At 40.9% G+C, this 20145-nt stretch overlaps 2 protein-coding genes across 2 annotated transcripts; one reads left to right on the top strand and one right to left on the bottom strand.

Moving 5' to 3' along the window:
- The first annotated feature begins 415 nt into the window (after positions 1-415).
- Positions 416-3376, top strand: ugt5d1 (UDP glucuronosyltransferase 5 family, polypeptide D1). Its single transcript, XM_037468441.2, has 4 exons — positions 416-488; positions 665-945; positions 1033-1746; positions 2224-3376. Exons 1-4 carry the CDS (start codon positions 485-487, stop codon positions 2806-2808), a joined length of 1584 nt encoding a protein of 527 aa, XP_037324338.2. The 5' UTR covers positions 416-484; the 3' UTR covers positions 2809-3376.
- A 4571-nt stretch (positions 3377-7947) lies between these two features.
- On the bottom strand, positions 7948-18896 carry LOC119215896 (periostin-like). Its single transcript, XM_037468428.2, has 21 exons — positions 18683-18896; positions 18033-18131; positions 15329-15393; positions 15048-15205; positions 14787-14951; positions 14544-14690; positions 14324-14465; positions 13536-13748; positions 13306-13440; positions 12929-13071; positions 12409-12545; positions 11913-12043; positions 11666-11796; positions 10601-10703; positions 10437-10504; positions 10303-10348; positions 10194-10226; positions 9292-9438; positions 8845-8922; positions 8694-8729; positions 7948-8452 (listed from the first exon to the last, which is right to left on the bottom strand). Exons 1-21 carry the CDS (start codon positions 18799-18801, stop codon positions 8382-8384), a joined length of 2367 nt encoding a protein of 788 aa, XP_037324325.2. The 5' UTR covers positions 18802-18896; the 3' UTR covers positions 7948-8381.
- Between the last annotated feature and the right edge of the window lie 1249 nt (positions 18897-20145).

The raw sequence follows: 20145 nt of genomic DNA on the forward strand, positions 1-20145 counted from the left end.
AAAACTTGCAGATAACAACTGATTGTCTAACTTCCAAAAGCACAATAGCTCACACATTAATTCGTAAAACCAATTTGTACTTTCCAGGTATTTATTTGTTCTTTTAAAAAGAAGTCCATGCAACTCATGTGGATTAAGATTACACAACCCACTCTAATACATTTAAGTATGAGGTCACAGGTTATTCTCATGCAAGCTTGCAAAGGGGAGAAAAACACATGCAAAAACCAACTGTAATAGACAGTGCCAGCAGTACAGTTCACATTGCTAAAATAAGTAAACCATTATTTTAGATCAAAGACTATCACAGTGTATGTGGAACATGTGTGGTTATTGCTTCACATGGACAGATGCCACAATTTGGTGAGTAACTCATTGACCTATGAGGACCAATCAGACTGGAGTTTGACCACAAATATATAAGGACCCATTAGATGAACTTTCAGTCTACAGGCAAGTAGCGTCACTCTTCCCACTGTTGAACATGAGTAAGTGAATTTCAGGAACAATATCACATTGTTATTTGCATAGCACAATATTTAAAAATAGCAAAATAACCTTTAGATTCCCATTTGTTACATCAAAAGAAAATATATTTTTACATACCTGACAAAAAAAATCCATATTTGAGACGTTTCTTGTCTTACTCCTTTTTTTGTTACAGGAGCAGGAGGAATATTTGTTTTCTTCAGCGTGTGTCTGATTTCCTTCTTGACACCTTGTGATGGAGGAAACATTCTAGTTTTCCCTGTGGACGGAAGCCACTGGATCAACATGAAGATATTAATTGAAGAACTTCATGCCAGGGGACACAGCATCTCAGTAATAAGGGCTTCCACCAGCTGGTACATCCCAGAAGAATCCCCTCTCTATACATCCATTACCATGGAAATTACTGAACCGATAGAGGACTTTTTTGATGTGTACGTAAAGGAGAATATGAGGGTATGTCGTTACCGTTTATGTATTTTGCCCCACATGGGTCATCTAGTCATTCAAGGGTTAAGATGACCACTTTTTCACCACTTTCAGGCGCAGAGAGAAGGGTCTTCAGCGCTTACTTTCCTCAAGATCACCAAGAACTTCCTCTCCATGATTTCCAAGGCACATTCATTGTGGGTCGATGCCCTTGCTCAAATCTTCGATGACGAACATGTGGTAAAAAGCTTGATAGATGCCCGATACGATCTTGTTCTCACCGACCCGGCTATAGCACCAGGGGTGTTAATAGCCAAATACCTCAAGCTGCCCCTGGTGCTGAATGTCCGCTGGATCACCAGCGGAGATGGCCACTTTGCGATAGCCCCTTCCCCATTATCTTATGTCCCAGTGCCGGGATCAGGCTTCACGGACAAGATGAATTTCATCCAGAGGGTTAGGAACATTTTTTTCTACGGCATTATACTGTTCCAGGAGAAATTCGTGGTGGGGCCAAGCTATGACGCCATCTGTGATAAATACATAGAGGGTGGCTGTGACGTCATCTCGCTTCTTCAGGAGGCAGACATTTGGCTGTTCAGGTCAGATTTTGTGTTTGATTTCCCTCGGCCCACAATGCCAAATGTTATCTACATAGGAGGTTTCCAGTGCAAACCAGCTAAGCCTCTGCCAGCGGACTTGGAGCAGTTTGTTCAGAGCGCTGGGGAGCACGGGCTCATCATCATGACTCTGGGAACTTTGGTAAACGCGTTGCCCAAAGACCTTGCAGATGAAATCGCCGCCGTCTTTGCCAAGATGCCTCAAAAGGTAACACATGATTTTTTTACTTTCCCTTTTTTAAAGACATGGCGTGATAAAAAAAGTGAAATGCTTTTTTCATATTGTGCAGATATTTGGGTAGTAAATAAATCAATTATTAGATATATCACTTACATACTCACAGGAAATATTCATTTGGAAATGGAATGAATGAAAAAAAGTCCAATAAGCGAGATGTCAAAAAACAAACTTATAACCCCTGACAAACTGGCAGCTCAACATTGGGTTGTGGAAAATGGATGGATTGAAAGATAAACTAAATAAAGGACTCCATCTCTACCCTGTACCATGCAATATTCAAAAAGTTACTCAAAACTCCCCCTATATAACTTTTATGCCTTACACTACTTTAAACTTTTAGTTTTCATTCAAAGTGTCATTGAGTATTTTACAAAGTGCTTTTTTTATATATGTAAAATATGCAATATCCACATCATCTTGCATATTCATTCATTTTCTTTTCAGGTGATCTGGAGGCATAAAGGGCAGCAGCCCTCCACTATTGGCAACAACACTCTGATAGTGGACTGGATGCCGCAGAAGGACCTCCTGGGCCACCCGCAGACCAAAGTGTTTGTAGCTCACGGAGGGACCAACGGAGTCCAGGAAGCCATTTACCACGGGGTGCCTGTGCTCGGTATACCGCTGTTCTTTGACCAGTACGACAATCTCCTACGTCTGCAGGAGCGGGGGGCCGGAAAGATCCTTCAGCTGGCAGATGTTAACGGCCGCAGTTTTGAGGAAGGTATTCACGACCTTCTCCATCATGACAGCTACAGGCGGAACATGCAAAGGTTGTCACGTTTGCACAGAGATCAGCCGATGGGACCCATGGATCAGGCCATCTTCTGGGTGGAATATGTGATGCGCCATAAGGGGGCTCCACTTCTGCGAACAGATGCCTATAAGATGTCCTGGTACTCTTATAATAGTTTAGATGTACTGCTACTATTGGTGACTGCAGTGACAGCACTGCTGCTCTCTATTTTGGCTATTTTCAGGTTCCTGTGCTGCAAAGCTAGAAGGACGAACAAAGCCAAGCTACACTGATTACGGTCAAATTAGTGTAGAACTGCTACGAAGTCTTCTCCAAAGAGTTTGGTTAATAAGAAACATAAATCTTACAGTTTGTAATTTGTATCTATTTATTATTTATGGAGTAAAATGCTAATTTGTCAATAGATTTATCTGTTTTAAATAAAGACAGCTAAGGAGATCTGTTCCCCTCTACTGTTTGAGAATGAACTGGCAAATGTATTCAGACAGATTAACATTTTCATTGAAGTTCTACTTATGTGACACGTTCATGTTGGAGTTCCCCAAATGTATTTATCTACAGTCCATCCAGGGATGATTCCTTTTTGTTAAATATGTTTTACTTTGGTCACTGGTGGTTCCAACAGATTCAAACAAGGTTTAGGCAACCGATATTTAAACACATTTTTCTTCCTTTTGTTGTTCAACTTTTTTCCTTCAGGTCTGGTGGGTTTTCAACCTCCTTTCAAGGACAGATTATAAATGTGGAAGGCCTTTGTTTTAGTCAGCTGTAGAGTAAATGAGATTGTGTACTGCAGCTTAAAATCAAAAGGAAGGAAATAAACGATTAAACATGTTAAATGCCTTCTTACTGTGTTGTGTTCTATTTGCAACGCTTCCATCCAAACACTTTAACCACAGATTTAATCAAGAGCTACACATTCATTTGCAGTCCCTGGACAGAAAGAAGCTACACGTGTATTTAAAGAAAAATCAATAGTCAAAACATACTCATTTGTGCTACTCACACAACTGAATTTGAAAACATGACGTTAATTAATCGAGAGGGGGGCAAAAGAGAGCAAAACTAAAGACCTCAAGTTTAACTTGAAAGCAGAAGCAACCAACTCACTGAAAATACACAAGAAGTTGAGAAACTTCATTTGTCCATCTGCTCCTATAATGCGATAGCCTCTTGGTTTCAAGCCATTTTCTCATTCATTGTGTGCGGGGGGGGCAAAGACCCCTCACTGAGGCATGAGTCAGACATCACCTTGTTTCCACATGGTCATTATTCTGTCCAGAGTCCTGCAGAAGAATGGAAAATACTTGTGCAGACAGTAACAAAAATAACCCTTGTGATGCTGCGATGGCAACTTTTATTTATTTAGACTTAAGCCGCTACATACGCTATTAAACACGACAGACCCTTTTCGGCAGGGCTGCGTAAGTTTGTCCTATAATACTATTCTGATTGTTTACATTCAGCAGTTCAGCATTTTACTACTCATTTCACTACTCATTTTATTAACACGGATTGTTAAACCTACTGTGCAGCAGATTGCGGTCGGGTCCACAGTGTGTGTCGGCCTTGCTTGATATGTTCAGGGAGAGAATGAGCTACCAAAATAAAAGGAAACACCTGGTAAAATAAGGAACACAGATTAAACAAGCTGATGGGGAGCAGTTTCCTGAAATTGCTGCTCAAATCCCTTTGGAGTCAAGTTAAACACTGGTTTCCACAAAGGCATTCTGAGCTATAATTTTATTCTCATAAAGCATTCAATTGTGAATGGCAGAGGTGTTTATGGCATCCGTTGTATGTATTTGTCTCTGAAAACAATAATACATCAGCTCGAGCAAAAGTAAAGTAATGATTGTTCGCATGACTGAGAAGGTTTCAAAACAACTTTTATCTCTCACTCTAAAATCAGTGTTCCCTGCTATCAACAAGCCATTAGATGTTGGATTTTTTTTTGCAATGGGGTTTAAAAAAGACTTGATGTTACTGGAATGAAGCGAGCTTGCGGGTAGGAATAATTCCATACAACACACTCAAGTAGAGCTAAACAAGTGGATGTGAAAATGCAATTGCTGGATGTCTTAAATGTGTTGTGGAAACATTCTAGCTTTCCTTTTGGATGTCAGATACATTCACACGGCTCTGAATAGCGTATAGTTCTCCACATTGTCCCAAGGGATGGCTCGACTACTACAGAAAAAAGGTCTCCCAGACATCTGCTGCAGGATGCAGCCTGCACGCAAACATAAAACAGGTGCTGCACATGTCTCTGTCTTGTCACTTCAATCCGCGACTGTTACGGAGAGCACACGGCCTCCTGTGTGTGATCCAGTCTTCGTTCTGCTTCTTAAACTCTGTCCCCCTTCCCGTCCTTCACCCTCTCTGATTTTGCACTCCCTGTTTCCTTGGGAAGTCCTTCTTGTGATCATGGTTGATCCACGGTTTCATACATGAGCTGATACTACGCAAACGGCGATGTGTTATTGTGTCATTTTCTCAAAGCGTACGTTTTTGTGAGTAACTGCTGATTATTGAAGTCCTTTTGTTCCATGCCTCCTCTCTTTTACCAACACGGAGGCAGTTATGTAGCTTTTTCTCATCATTTAACACACACACACACACACACACAAAGCGTGACATCATTTTCTCCACTGACACACAGATGAGGAGAATTGCTCCCTCTACGGAGGAGCTGCTAGCCAGGAGTGCAAACCGATGCCAGCGCCGCTCTGCTTCGGCCGGGGCGTTTGCACGTGTTGCTGTCTGTTGAGTCTTGAAAATCATAATGATACTTCAGCTATGTGAAGCTCCCACCAAATAGAGCACACCATTTATTCCATTTGTAACAGTGAAACATTCTTGTGGAAAACACGTTTGGATACAGAATACGAAATCCCAATTAAATGTCTGAGATCAGTGGAAGTGGCATATTTATGAGTGATTTGAAAATGTGTGTCGGTCACAGTCCCTGATGGTAATTTACTCTGGTGACAGCAGACTTCTCCCAATCCCTATAAATATCAGATCCATAGCTGTGGTCAGCTGGTTTTAATGCCGTCTGGCACAGATCCCGGAAGGGAAGAGTGTGCTTTTGTCGAATCCTGGGACTGGATACAATAAAATAAAATGTGTCCAAAATGTGTGTTCATTGGGGCAATTAATGCCAGAATAAGAACCACTACCCACTGAATCGTTACTGTGTGTCACAAAGACAGGGTGCGTCACCAAGAGGATAATTACTAGAACATTTTTTGCATTTTGCTTGATCTGTCATGTCCAGAAAGCAGGTTTTCCTGGTTTATTTTGAAAACGAACCTTCCTCTCGTTCCAGGCAACAAACAAGCAACACAGGTAACTTTCCCCTGTTGCAGATAATACTGGTTTTATTTTTAAACAAAAAGTTCAACGTTCAATTCTGTAGACTTTGTCTCACTTCCATCATAAACAGTGTCTCTATTTGGTTGATTTTCATTATGTAACCCATTGTGTTTTACTTTATTATTGCATGTATCTGAGGAGGACTGTGAGTTCATACTTGGCCAAGAGTAGTTCCTGGAGAAAGATGACATGATCTAAGTCCCATGAACTGATATTGGTTGAATGTGTCTTTGAGAGTTTCATACAACACTTATACGTCTCCGATTGCAGAGGGAAACAATTAGATAATTGTGTGATCCCTACATTATATTGACAGGGAACTATTCGTGCCAAAACATAGGCGCCTGAACAGAGAATGGAAACACTATTCATCTGAACTTGGTATTACTCAAAACATATGACGTTGTGTCTGTATTGACATAAGCCTGACTAACTGTGTGTTCAGTAATCTATTATCTTATTTATATTTTAGAACCATATCATTTAAATAAGTGTTGACACTGACCTTTGTGAGGTTTTCTATAGAAAGGTGTGAGCCTTTCCAAATTATGTCCAATCAATTTTCACCACAGGTTAGACTCCAATCAAGATGATCAAAGATGAGGATGCACCGGACCTACATTTCCAATGCGACATACTACATTTGCATTCTTAAGAGGGCAATAATCTAAATCAACAGAATAGTTCATAATTTTTGTGTTGAGTTTCAATGGAAATGAATGCAAAGACACTAAACCCATGTGTACCCATGTGCTCAATGTGCACACGTAGTATGCAAAAAATTACTTGTAAAAAGAGCATTGTGTACTTTTCAGCTTATTCTTCAATTATGGTCTTTTACATTGCCTAAAAACATATTCTCACCATGTCACCAATACCTTTTGTTAAGGAGAATATGTATGAAATAGATTTTTAGGAACTCATTTCTCAGGTTCATAAGTAGATGAGCCATGTGAACAAAAGTGGGCCAAAGTCAATGGCAGATTTCCAAGTGTATCCTAAATTCTCAAGAATGTGCTGCTATCTGCTTGACGCCCTCAAATTGCTGTTAATATCCAGGAATGTTGCTTCTCTGTAAACTGTTTACTAAAAATGAAAATCTTACACAACAAAACAGAATTATCAATTACGTGTTGTGAGAACCTACATGTTTAAGTTTCTTTGTTTTCCCAACATATCCAGCGAATGACTACTTTATATTTCACAAATAAATCAACATTGACTTCTGGGTTTCACAGCGGACACGAACAGCAGCATTTAAAGGTAAAAACCTATTATCCTGTACTTTGTTACTCTTAATATTATTTCACATGTCCAAGATCACGCCTACATGGAATACATACTGCGCTGCTAGGGCTGGGCGCTATTGCCAAAAACTCATATCACTATATTTTTTAAGATTCTGACGGTATCTCGTTATAACATCGTATATGTATATATATTTTTTAATTAAACACATTAATTCATTGACCACAAAAAAGACTGAACCTGAACAGCTGTTCACCGCCAGCTGGCTGGGAGTTGGTTTGTTAGCGCGTTAGCTTATTAGCGTGTTAGCTGTTGTGGCTGCTAGTGTTACAACCAGAGGCCGTGCCAACTCTGCAATTGTTTTTTTTCAGATGTAATTTACGTCGGATTTACGTCGTGACCAAGCATGCAGTCACTTTATAAATGCACAATTATTAGAGTTAGAAATTGTTCATGTTTCACTAGCTGTTGTGTTGTAGTGTAGTGGTTTTACCTTGTTAAAGAGCGTTTGTTGTGGGTTAGTTATTGTCCTTATAAAGTTATCACCATGACTCAATGTCAATACATGAAAGTCAAGCAGCTCCGGGCCGACATCAGCTGAGTGATGAGTCGTGTGTAAATGATGCTGCCTGCCCAAGGCCGAGGAGGCCTTAAGGTAACCTCAGTTGTTACGGCATAAGACCGATAAACGGTACCCCCATGCCAGAAAGACTGGTAAAGTTCACATGAAATGCATAAAACATTGATTTGGGGGAGTAAAAAACAGTCATGAAAGTTTGCAATAATCACGAAAAAATGTAAACAATTTATTTGTATTTTCTCTAATCCCAACGGGATAATTTACAGAGGTTCAGAACAGCATCTATAGCCCTGTTACACTTGTCATATACATGAAAAGACACTGTAAAGAATATAAGCACCATAGAAAAGATCTAATAACCTTCCCAAGCCAAAGTGAACCTTTCAGTGGTGGAAATATCTCAATTATACACCATCAAGGAAACATTCCATATTTCCCTTGCAAATTCACAAGACTTATAAGGTATTCTGATCCCATTGCACCCACATTATGGTCCATATGAAATAGCAAACAATCATTCTTACAGGTGGTTTGGAAGCGAAAATAGCTAAACTGATTACATCTCTCCCTATTAGTCCAGAGCACTCAACCAAGAGCACCTCAGGAGGCTTTCAGTCTCCGTGCCCAAAAGGGGTTTTCTTACTTTTCGATTAATTCCCTTGGTTTAGGGTGACGCCTCACCATCTGTTTTCTCCTCTTTCTCATTCCAACTGTAAAAGAGAAGGTACGAGGTAACGGAGTGAATAAAGACAGGGACAACTTAAAATAAGTTAAAGTAGAAAGACTTAAAAGTAGATAACGGAATGTAAAAAAGAAAAAGTACAATACAACAATGGAAATATTTGGTTAAAGATGTGACTTTTACTCTGCATATTGTGCAGCAGGGATTCTATGTTTGACTCTTCCAACATTGGTGTTGATCAATGTGTCATCAACTACTTAAGCTCTCACCTGGAGCTTTCCTAGCAGCAGCGAATCCGCCTCCCTCTGTGAAACGAAGAAAAAACAACAGTTAATTACCGTGTTTAGGCACACACACACAGACACACACGTAAAGGCTATTGAAAATCAAATTAGGTCAGACATAGTTATAAGGATTTACCTTGAATGAGTATGGCTATTCTCTCCGATTCCTCATCGATCCGATTTGGGTTGCTGTGGATGGTGGTGATCTTAGGGACTAATGTTCAAAACAAAACCATTAGATCACATATATTAAACAATTGAACACTAAATATAAAACAATGCACCTCATTCTCTTTTCCAGCTTAAAGCAAACACTAATCCCGACTGAATGGAAATTGATTATATGATCATTTCAAGGAGGTATTTGAATGTGATGATTGGACAGAAAACCAAATTATGATGCAATATGGGCATTTAATAGATAATCACCAGGGATACATGCTTGATTATGCTTGGTTAACCATTGCAAACAGGATTACAGATGTATTTATTAAAAGAGCTTTTAAAAGACACATGAAAGTTCATTGACGTTTGCACTCAAAATATATATGATTTAAACATTCTTAGACGTTCAGGAACTTACCCTCGATAACTCTTGTAACCTTAGTCATGGAAGGGTCCCCCTGAATGACCCTGGTTACCTTGGTGACCACCGGCTCTCCCTTGGCAACAACCTTAGTGATCACTGGATCTGCCTGCAAGACTCTTGTGACCTTGGTAAAAGTAGGCTCTTCAATGGAGAGAGGGAGCGGTAACATGAATATACTTTAAGAAAGACGGGAAGGAAAGTTTCCCCTTGAACACCCTGTGTCAGTATGGGAAGTTGTGTAGCAGTTTGTTCTGCATTTTATTAGCCGCTGCTGTTACACTCTCATGTCCCACAGAATACATTATCTTATCTGTTTGTTGTGTTTAAAGAATGACATTGAGTTATGTTCATGTGTAATACAATATTGACATGTTTAGGGAACAGTATCTACTGATTTAAATAAATAATAATAATACATTAAATAAACAATGATCTTCGTGAATAAGTGTTTGAATATTTTGCATGGTTTTACAACCATTTGATTAGCATTCATAAACTAGTTGTATTATATTCAAAGTACTGTGGACAAAAAACAATCCCTGCCATGGCAATTGTGACATCTTAATAAATGCTACAATAACATTAATTGCAAGCTGTTTGCCTCACAAATATGAATCAAAAGAGAATGCACCTGAGGTCCAGACTTTTAGCTCTATAGTCCATGTCATGCCTCTAATTACGATTGAAAAACTGGACTTCTTCTCTTTAATGTGTCCATGCAAAAGGGAAGGTGGATAATCAGAGGAAGGACTATGAGAGGCCTGAATGGAGCGATACCATGTGGGTAGTGTACTAGTTTCAAAGGTAGTCATGCCTTTTAGAATCATCAGTAATAATATGTATAAGCAATTGTGTGATCATGATTTAATGATTTGGTCACTAATAGGGGGTCTTACCTTTTTCAATGTGTGTAGTTGTGATGGTTCTCCCTTTAAAATAAGGTAAACAGTTATAAGTTTTTGAAAATGCAATTTCATCCACTTCATGAGTGCTATAGAGGCTTACTTATGAACGTGAGGGGAATCTCCTCATAAGTAAATCCAGAATTATACTGTTGAAAAAAATACACAAAAAAACCACAATTAAAAAAATTCACATTGATCTATGCATGTCTGTTTTTTTTAAATCTTTTTATCTACCGTTATATGGATGTACTTGATCAGCTTCTTCAGGAGGACCAGAAGGTCCTGCCGGCCCACGGGAAGATCTGTAAGTAATTGACATAATCAACCTAACAAAAGATAATCCAACTCAGCACAGTGTGCACATTGCTTGTCCGCATAGAAACATCTGGTGTTCTGACCCGCAGGATAGAGAACGTTCTTCACCACATGGACCACGCCGTTTGTCGCCATCAGGTCACTGTCTGGCACGTCCACAGAATTGACATGAATAGAGTTGTTTACCTGTCAATAACAGAAAAGAACCCACTATATGCACATATACTTTGAAGATATTAAACACATTCTTATTTGGTAAACTGCCTCAGCTACCGCGTAAAAAGATTTTAAAGAGGTACAATTTTATGAGGCGGTTTAACATGATGATTTGTGGTGCAACTGAGGCTGCTTGAAGTGCGGACTAGGCCCTTTAAGGTGGAGGTGACTAAAGCTGTACATGTTGAGTCAGTAAGGGATATGTTTTCCTTTTCTTCTGGCTCCTCCGGCTCTCTCTCACCCACCAGCCATGTGGTTAAGCGTTTAAATGAACCTCTGACCCAAGGGGGAATCATTTCAAACAAGCTTTCCTTTGTCCTTTTATGAAGTCGTTGGCCGATAACCTGATCACCGCGATATGAGAGTGGGAGGAAAATTGAGGTTATGGGTGAAGTGATGAGAAAACTGTCATGAAGAACTGAAGAGTGAGAGCAAAGCCCACTGAGAGTGGGCGACAGAAAGACGGCTTTTATTACTTCTGGCCTTCCTCCAGAGATATCCAGCTTTGAAGTAAGAGATTAGCACAGCCTCTATGATGATATGGTTAAATGAGAACATGATAAGAGAAGAGTTTTACAATGGAGGCTTTAAAAAGAAAAAGAAAATGTGTGTGTAGTTATTTAAAACATGATTACATAATACAAAATATGCGCTTAAAGGAAAAATCTCCTTCAACTGATAATTACCAACATTTCACAGAGTTCATTTTTTTGGACAGGAATTGAAAGCTTGCAAGTACTTTGTTGTGTATGATCACAGTTACGAGTCCTAATAAAAACAACACTCTCCGTGTGTTGAATTTATTGTGCTGAGATTGTACCTACAATGTATTCATCCCTGTGTGATTGTTCAATACTATATTCGAGAAACCACCCCTGTCTCTTTGATTCTAAGCTCCCAAAGGCCTCACTTAAGTGACCGGTTGTACATACAGACATAACTTGCAGGTTTCTGCCCTGGAAGGTTTTGAGCAGATTGGTAACTCCTCGCTCTAATCCTCCGTTGATGAAGATGCCGTTACTGAAGTGGTACAGCAAAATGGTTCTCAGAGAGTTCAGATCACCTGACAATGGCAACAAAAGGAAAAACATGAATGACATACCGAGTAACCCACCAAACCTAATCTCAATAGATACACAAAAGTATGCAGATGTTTCTTCATTTCAGAAGAGCACCCACTTTTGAGCAGAGCAAGGTCCTCTCTACTGAGGCTATCAAAGGCATCGTCAGTGGGTGCAAAGATGGTGTAGGAGCCTTCTTGCTTCAGCAGATCAGTCAGTCCTGCTGTCTCAACCAGCGACAGAAAAATCCTAAATTTGAAAAAAAACAATGTCAATGTTTTACATTAAACAAAAAATACATATTTTTAAACATCACTGTGAACTAGTGTGTTTTGGATTGAACAAACTCAAGCTAGTAAGGAAATCAACTTTCTACTCCAATAATAGAGCAACTTCAGCTATAATGGACATTGATTTCTAAGCTTGGAGGTGACCAGACTTTATGACGCGTTTAAGCCAGCAGGGTCGTGCTTAGTTTGGTTTTGGAGCCGAGAAGTGAAGGACTGCAACTTGCGATTGCAAACGGTAATGTCAGGGAAAAAAGAAAAACAAATGCACAATGATTTCATCCAAAAGACCAGCAAAACGTGTGTAAATAAAGGTGTTTTTCTTACTTGAACCGCCTGTCAGCGATCAGGAGCTCATAGAGCGTTTTCTCGGGCGGTTTGATGAGAGTCCTCATAACATGGAGCGCACTTTTGCTTCCCTCTTTGCTGCCGCGCACCATACATGCATTTTCTATGCACACGGCCTAACAAAGAAGAACAACATTTAGAGAACAGGGTAACAAGCCTTTCCTGTTTATTGCAATCAATCAAAAAGAAGAATAGCAAAGCTTATTGGAGGAAATCAAACCCAGCTGTTCCTATTATCTGGACCACCTGAGCAGAAATACACTAAATCTCCCAAGAGCCTGACTAATTAGCTGTTTTATTACATTTGCTTCTAATTGAAAGATTGCCAAATCATGTCAACACTCAGTAAGGGGCCCAGTAATGGCTTTCAGACTTCCAATATAGACGCCGACAGACAGGGCTCTGATTTATCTGATTTACCTGATTTACCCGTTCCTTTCTGAGTTCAACTTTCTACTACAAGCATACACATACAAACCAACAAGTGCATAGTTCTCACAGTGCGGTAAATGAAGACTCTGAGCAGTTTGCCAGCCATTGTTTCCAGCATCTGTCCATTGTAGAGCTCGCTCAGAGTAACTTTCATCTTCAAGATGTGGTTTTGCAAAATGGATTTCAGCATTTTTTCATCTGTCACCTCATCTGACAAAAGAAGAAAATAGTTAGATATATTGAGTCTGGTAATGTTACACGCCGGTCCTTTTTAGACATTTCCTCCTCTGTTTCCCTCAAAAGTTCTGGTGAAATATATCAAATGAGTGAGTGTATTTCTGATCCTTAAAAGTAAACAGATTCCCTTTTGTTCACATCCTCGCTCACGGTCGGTCCTCTAAATCACCGCGGCACCCACAGGAACCAGTTTGCTGATCGACTCACGTGTGAAGGCAGAGTCGAGAGGAGCAAGGAGCGTGTACTCTGTCTTCGGACCCAGGACAGCCGAAAAGCCCTCTTCGTACAGCAGGTTGCTGAAAGTGCTCTGGGAGTCTCCCATCAGCGCCAACCCTTCCTTGGCTGACATGGATCACATGAACGTTACGTTATGTTTGTGATCACAGAGAAACCCTCACATTGATCAGCTAACTGGAAATGTTCATGATGTGTTTTACCTGAGTCAGGGACGAGCACCTGGTCGATGAAGTGGATGACGCCATTGGTGGTGACAACGTCCTTCTTCAGCACCATGGTGATCCCGTTGACCGTCAGACTGTCGCCGTCACAGCCGATCTCTATGGTGCTGCCCTCGGCGGTCTCATACGTTGACCCTGACATGACTGCTTCTGAACACTGGATACTGTTCAACAGGTGGTAGTTCACCAGGGCTGGTGAGTCGAAGCGAAAGAGAAAGATGGTGTGAAACAGAAAAGGTCTCTGATGTTTAAAAACGTTGTGGGTTGCCGGTAGTGGTTTTCTATGTCTAGCCAGGGTTGTTCCTGCCGTGGTCCTGCCCCACATCCGCTGCTACAAACGTTAATATCACACAATATCTGCTTTTGTTATCATTGTTATTCTTCCTCTGCTGTTGATATTTTTAGTAATTTTCTAGCATTATTCCGTTATCTTGTCTAAATGTATGAATAATTTCTGTCGAATGCTTTGAGCATAACGTAAACGTTTTAAATTGTTCATTCTGCGCACATGACATACATTGCACTAGTGGCTAGTGGATCCCTCCTGACAGACAAATTCTTTCAGCTAAATAATTAAGCACTCCTGTTATCACTAAGATACGATTTTACACCAATTGTCATATTTGTCAACTATTTTCTCCTAAGAACCTGATTGCTAGTCTGTCTAAGTTTTCACAATAACCTGCCAGAATGCATGAATATTTACCCATTCATGTCAACAGTCTGCCGTTTATGTCATCGTACAGTGTGCCCCATGTACAACATACCTGCAATTACAGCCTTGTCTCCCATGATACGCTCCAGGTAGCCTGGGCTCAGTTTGTCCATGGCTTCATTAGTGGGAGCAAACAGGGTAAAGTGGCCAGGCTGGTCCAGCTTGTCCATCATACCGGAAGCCAACACTACATCCTGGGTAAGAAGAAAACAGGGTGTCCATTTTTTTAAACCACTTTTTTTTAAGCTCAAAGTGCTTTTCATATTACTTACTGTGAAGGCGGAGAGCTCATCGGTGACGTCCAGCACTTCTTTGATGTTGTTGCCAACACTGCTGATGACCCGATCAATGACATGCACCACACCGTTTGTGGCCACCTGATTACCAAGGATGATCCTGGCACAGTTCACTGTCACGATCTTCACAGAGAGGCAAGATCATCATTAGGGTCAGAACTCCTCTATAGAAATAATCATGTGTTCTCCTGATCTCGTGCTTTTTTTAAACAAACTGACCCCATTGGAGTAGTGGTTGATGTACAGGCCCAGGTCGTTGTACATGGAAGTGAAAGTCATGTCGTTCTTCATGTCTTTGGTCAAAATGCGGTGGTTGACCATGTGGAAGTGAAGAGCGTTGTACAGCTCGATGTTCACGTTGCTTACCAGTGCAGACCGTACATCCTGGGGAAACCCCGGCATTAAGGGAAGCAAGCGTTAGTAGTTATTGCATTCAGTTCTTTTTGCCTTCCAGAAGTCTGAAACCTCCGATCCACTTACAGAGTCCACCAGATCCCAGGCATCATTGCTGGGTGCAAACATGGTAAAGGAGCCTCTGCCTTCAATTTCCTCCCTCAGCTTGGCCATGTCAGAGTATTGCTGCGTGGTGGTAGCCTTTATGAGCCCCAGCGTACCGTAGACATGGTCAATGGGAGCCACTTGGGGGGGAGGAGAGGAAATGTTCTTACTTAGAAAAGACTAGTCTATACTTGGAGTGTATACGCATTTTCAATTTGCCAGAAAAGAAGACCATGAAAAGAGGCTGTAGGGAGAGCACTTACCTGCAGGGCATCCTCTCGCACCCTCCAGCTTGATGTAACCAGGGCAGCATTCATATAGGACCAGGCTTATAAAATAAAAATAAAAACCACACAGACACGTTAGACCCTTGATTCAATAGATTAACTGATCTTGATGAACAGAAATGAATGATCTTCACAGACTGTGAACATGAATAGAAACAACGGCAGCTGAGTTTAAATTATAGAGGACAACAATCATTTGGACTTTAGGCATTGAGAGCTTCTAAGACAGAAGGGAAAGGCTGCACAAAGACAGAGGCATACCCACCAATTATGAATTCCATAAATGGGCAAAGCACATTTAAAAGTTAAAGCATACAAAAAGTGACAGTGTAAAAATGGTCCATCAAACACGCAGAATGTGCCCCAATTCCCGCCAGCCAATCACAGAAAACAGCTGGAATACAGAAAATCAGACGGGGCTGTCTGGTGTCCCTCCCAGCTGCCCTTCCTGTTGGTCATTCCTCCCAAGGACGTCTCCAAGAAAAACAGAATCTCGTCATGCAATCTTTTGAATGTGTGAGGGATTGAGGCCTTGGGGCGGAAGGAGCCACTTCTGAAACTCGTGAAAAAACAGAGCTCTAAAAAAGTTTAAACTGATTGGACCTTCTAATTCCAAAAAGAAGCTGTGCAGCTGACTCGAGTTCTTAAATCAGTTGAATGGTTGACAGGAAGTCAACAACCCGTCATTACAATGTCATGGATGACTATTGAGGTGACAGAAGACTCATAGTGTGTGAGGATACATACAAGTGAGGATCTTTAAATGGTGGAATAAATTAGGTTTTCTAAAAAAAAAACAAAGCTTCCAAGGTGCAAACGAGCCAGCAGTGAGTCAACATTGGACGTCCAACAAGGATCCACCAGAGAAAAAGGAATGGATTCCTGACTGCTGGAATAAGTTCAATTGGGGTTTAACCCGAAGGACTTCATGAGTTGCAGTTGGAGCTTTTTTTGTGTTTGATAAAGAGGTTTTCTTAGAGAGTTTTATGGTTTCTGTGTTACCACGGAAACCCTGTCAATGTGAACTCTCTGCTTTCTCGTCAGGGTAAAAAAGAAGAAACAGATTGCTGTCCTTTCTGAAATTGAACTGAAGTAATCTATCAGGCAAGAGAAAAATACTCCCACCATAGCCACTTCCACCGTGATCTCACCCACACACACGCACACACACACCCACACACATACACACTGTAGACTTACAACATCATTCACTTTCCCCCTTCTGCTCTCATAAATGACTCACATGTTTTGGCAAACCTCTTTAATCCACTTGCATGTTTATATGTTGCGTGTGATTATACTTTGAATGTGACACTAATTAATATAATGTTAAATAAACAGATATAAATAAACAGCTTGCCATCAGGCGGCTACGAAGTCCTTTCTCTCCGACTCTGACAGGATAATAGAAGAAGTATTGGGATAAACTGGCCAGCATTTACATGTTTTATTTGGCTCACTCTTTTATCCAAAGTGACTTACAACTTGTGTATTCAACCTAGAGAGTAGAGACCCAGAACATCAAGAACCAGCAAAGGGCCAACTGGGCTTTTGGCGGAGTCACTGCATGAACCCGATGTGGCTTCCAGATGAGCAGTTGTGGAAACACGGGGCATGAAAACACACAACACGCACACATAGTGTACTCACACGGAAACACTAGGTGGGGTTGTTTGGCTTCGGATAACATCATTGCAGTTTTTTCCCTGTTATTTAATTAACAACAGGCTGCTTGTGTCCTCATCAGGGGAGGGTTTTTTTTTTTCTGCCGTGCCAACCGCTTGGGGATTTGTGGCCAACATTTCCCTTTTTTTATACATAGGAATTCACTTTACAACTACTCTGAACTAATATGATTTTACCACAAATGAAGCACTTGTCCATTGCTCCCTCCATCTTGTGAACAAAGGCATTAAGAGGTTCCCATGGTAACTTGTTAGAAAAAACAAAGTGCGCATTAAATTCACACCCGCATGATTTGTTCTTTGCAAGAATCAGGTGGAAGTAAAACCTCAAACGCTGCACCCTCCGAACTTGTTTAAACAGGTGCTTGTTAGCACAGTGGAACATCCGAATGACCATGCTTTAGATTCAAACAACCTTTTCTTAATCTCTCCTCAACATCAAATCCAGCTCATCACTGCTGGCTGTATTTGCTCCACTGCTCCTGAACAATGCCGTACTGTGACCGCAGAGACACACGGCAAATGCAGCTGGCTTTGTTTAGGTTTATGTCTGTTTTTTTTTTTGCTTGCTAATTGATAATTTGAAATCCTTTTCGTACATTGCCAGTTTTTTTATGATTTAATAAACTTGTTTCGGGCACTTTGTACAAAGGACAGGCATATTATCTCAGTAGAGTCCATCACTTCACCGTCAGGAGAAAATGAGTCACTTCTGGACTAAATCCCTCTTTTGTTCCATTCTCTCTCTCTCGTCTCCCTTTTTTTCAGGCTCATCCTGACTCAGCAGCAGGTATAAGAGCTGACTAAAAGAAGGTGTGTGCGTTTGTGTGCATGTGAGTGCACAGCTCCAGTTGAGCCTTACACTCCATCAAAACATCAGCCATATTTTATATTGCCTCGAAAATAAAGGGTTTGCAATTGTAAACGTAGGATGTAAGGATGGGAGCGTTTTGCAATTTGGGAAAAGTCAATTGCGTTTTTGGTAAAAAACTTACGTCTTCTTGCCACAGATGGAGCCTTTGTACCAGTTCCTACATGTGCTGAAGTACTTCTTTTTAGAACCCTGGACTTGTTGCAGGGCGCACACATTGGGTCTGTAAGAGAAGGAAGGGGGTTAGGAGGTGGTGAGGGTGTGACAAGGACAGCGAGGGGGGATGAAAAGAGAAGGTCTGGCAGAATGTGGCGAAAGGAGAGCGATCAGGAGGTCGGGAAAAGAAAGATGTATTCAGCAGCGTATACGTTAAATTTGAGTTTTGTCTAATTTAATTTATTTCAGAAAGCAATTAAATATATTATATTTTCCTTTACAGCAGCAGAGTGAATGAATGTGCAAGGTAATATCGAATGTTTATTACATTTTTGTATCGCTCAAATCAATAATTGAATCAATACAGTTGACCCAACACATTATCAAATGCTCTTTGTGATAAAGAGACATGAAAAAGTTCTATGCATGTAGAATCCGACCTTTTATTTGGGGACAAATATTTCGCCTGATTGGAGAAATATTTGTAATAATAATAATAACAATTTGTAATACATTTGAAAAAGCTGCTGCGCTGTTCTTTAAATTTGGCATTTGTCACTTCTCTTTCTCCTCAGAGTCACAATCCCACCCTCCCTTCCACGTGTCCCTTCTCCTTACCCTTCTTTCCTGGCCCGTATGCGACTGTGGGTCACTATCTTATCGTAGGCAGAAGTATCCACACTCCCCAGAGAGCAGAGTGCCACCAACACTGAGGTAACCACAATCAGCTGATGCATCCTGGGAGGGAATCCGTCCTCAAGGGCACAAACACACAAGCGCGCTTCGGTTGTCTTACAAACGCCCCCCTCCCTCACAAAAAAAACCACAGGAGATTTGTGAGTTTGAGGAAGAGAGGGAGCCTTTATACCAACTCTGTAACACACACCCATACCCACCCACTCTCTTCCTACTCCCTCACTGTCTATTCCAATACCGTTACATCCTGCTCTCACCCACACGCAGCCTTCCAAAATCCTCCCTCTTCTTTGACTCACATTGGTGGACATGGATTTCTCATCATTTTTAGAACCACCATCACATCCCAGAGCACCAAGGACATCCCTGCCTCAACTTTACATTGTTCTACACTCTACAACTCTATAAGATTCATCCAAACGATTCTTTGTTAATTATGTTTTGACCGATGCTCTTTAGTGTTTGGATTCCCCATCATGGTTAAAAAATGAACAAGTAAGACAATGACAATCAATCTATATTTCTCAGACACACAAAGGAAGGAAGACAAAGGCAACTAAATGTGTCTACCAATTGACTGAATTGTTTTAAATAATCTAGGAAAGAGGGCTAATCAAACTCAGAGACCTTTGGGGGGACATCTGAGTAGTGGGTTTACACTTTGCTTGACAGAAGCCATGCTGTGACCATCCCTCCCCTGGAATACCACTCTCCTAATTACCTTCACAATAAGGGTTTATCGTTTTCCCAAGCCTTTCCTCCCCTGAACTCCCTTTTGTGTTCAGTCTCCTTTTTTTATTCCCTAAATCTTCCCTGCTGTCATGTTCATCGTTCATCACTTCCTTCCCCGGGCGCAACTTTTACAGCCGTCTCCGCCTCCTCCCGCGTTGAAGCCAAATCCGATACTGCTTCAAAGCGGGAAATCCCTGATGGAAAAGTCTCCACGGATGAGTTCATGTATGGGCTTGACTCGTGAACATGAAGTATGACGTATATCAAGTATGCCTCTGAACTAGGGAACATGCAGGAATCTTTTTTTTAATGTTGTTTAATTTACTGGGTATTGTATATAGCACCATGGTATATATGTGAATGTTTAGTTTATCATTATAAATGTATATAATGCAGCAAAGTAAAGACAAGAGCGTTTTACCTTCGAAAGTCCTTGGTTAAAGATAATAAATGGAAATGAAGGTTTCTGCTTTGAATGATCAGCATGAATCATTACACAGTATCACAGGTTCACTCAGTCTTTCTGAACTGACATGACCCCTGTGATCCCCGGGAGGAAAGCATGGAGCCAGAGGCTGAGCTGTCTCCATCAGGGCATCCTCCCTTCTGGTGACAACTACTCGTCTACGATGCTGTCTTGACTTTTAAAAAAC

Source organism: Pungitius pungitius, chromosome 16 (genome assembly GCF_949316345.1).
Source record: "Pungitius pungitius chromosome 16, fPunPun2.1, whole genome shotgun sequence".
NCBI classification, from domain to species: Eukaryota; Metazoa; Chordata; class Actinopteri; order Perciformes; family Gasterosteidae; genus Pungitius; species Pungitius pungitius.

Coding starts and splice junctions, on each gene's coding strand:
- ugt5d1 (XM_037468441.2), top strand. Junction 946..1,032: donor ACGTAAAGGAGAATATGAGG/GTATGTCGTTAC, acceptor CACCACTTTCAG/GCGCAGAGAGAAGGGTCTTC. Junction 1,747..2,223: donor TTGCCAAGATGCCTCAAAAG/GTAACACATGAT, acceptor TTTTCTTTTCAG/GTGATCTGGAGGCATAAAGG.
- LOC119215896 (XM_037468428.2), bottom strand. CDS start 18,801: ATGCATCAGCTGATTGTGGTTACCTCAGTGTTGGTGGCACTCTGCTCT. Junction 13,749..14,323: donor AGACAAGGCTGTAATTGCAG/GTATGTTGTACA, acceptor TCGACTCACCAG/CCCTGGTGAACTACCACCTG. Junction 12,044..12,408: donor ATCGCTGACAGGCGGTTCAA/GTAAGAAAAACA, acceptor TTTCAAATTTAG/GATTTTTCTGTCGCTGGTTG.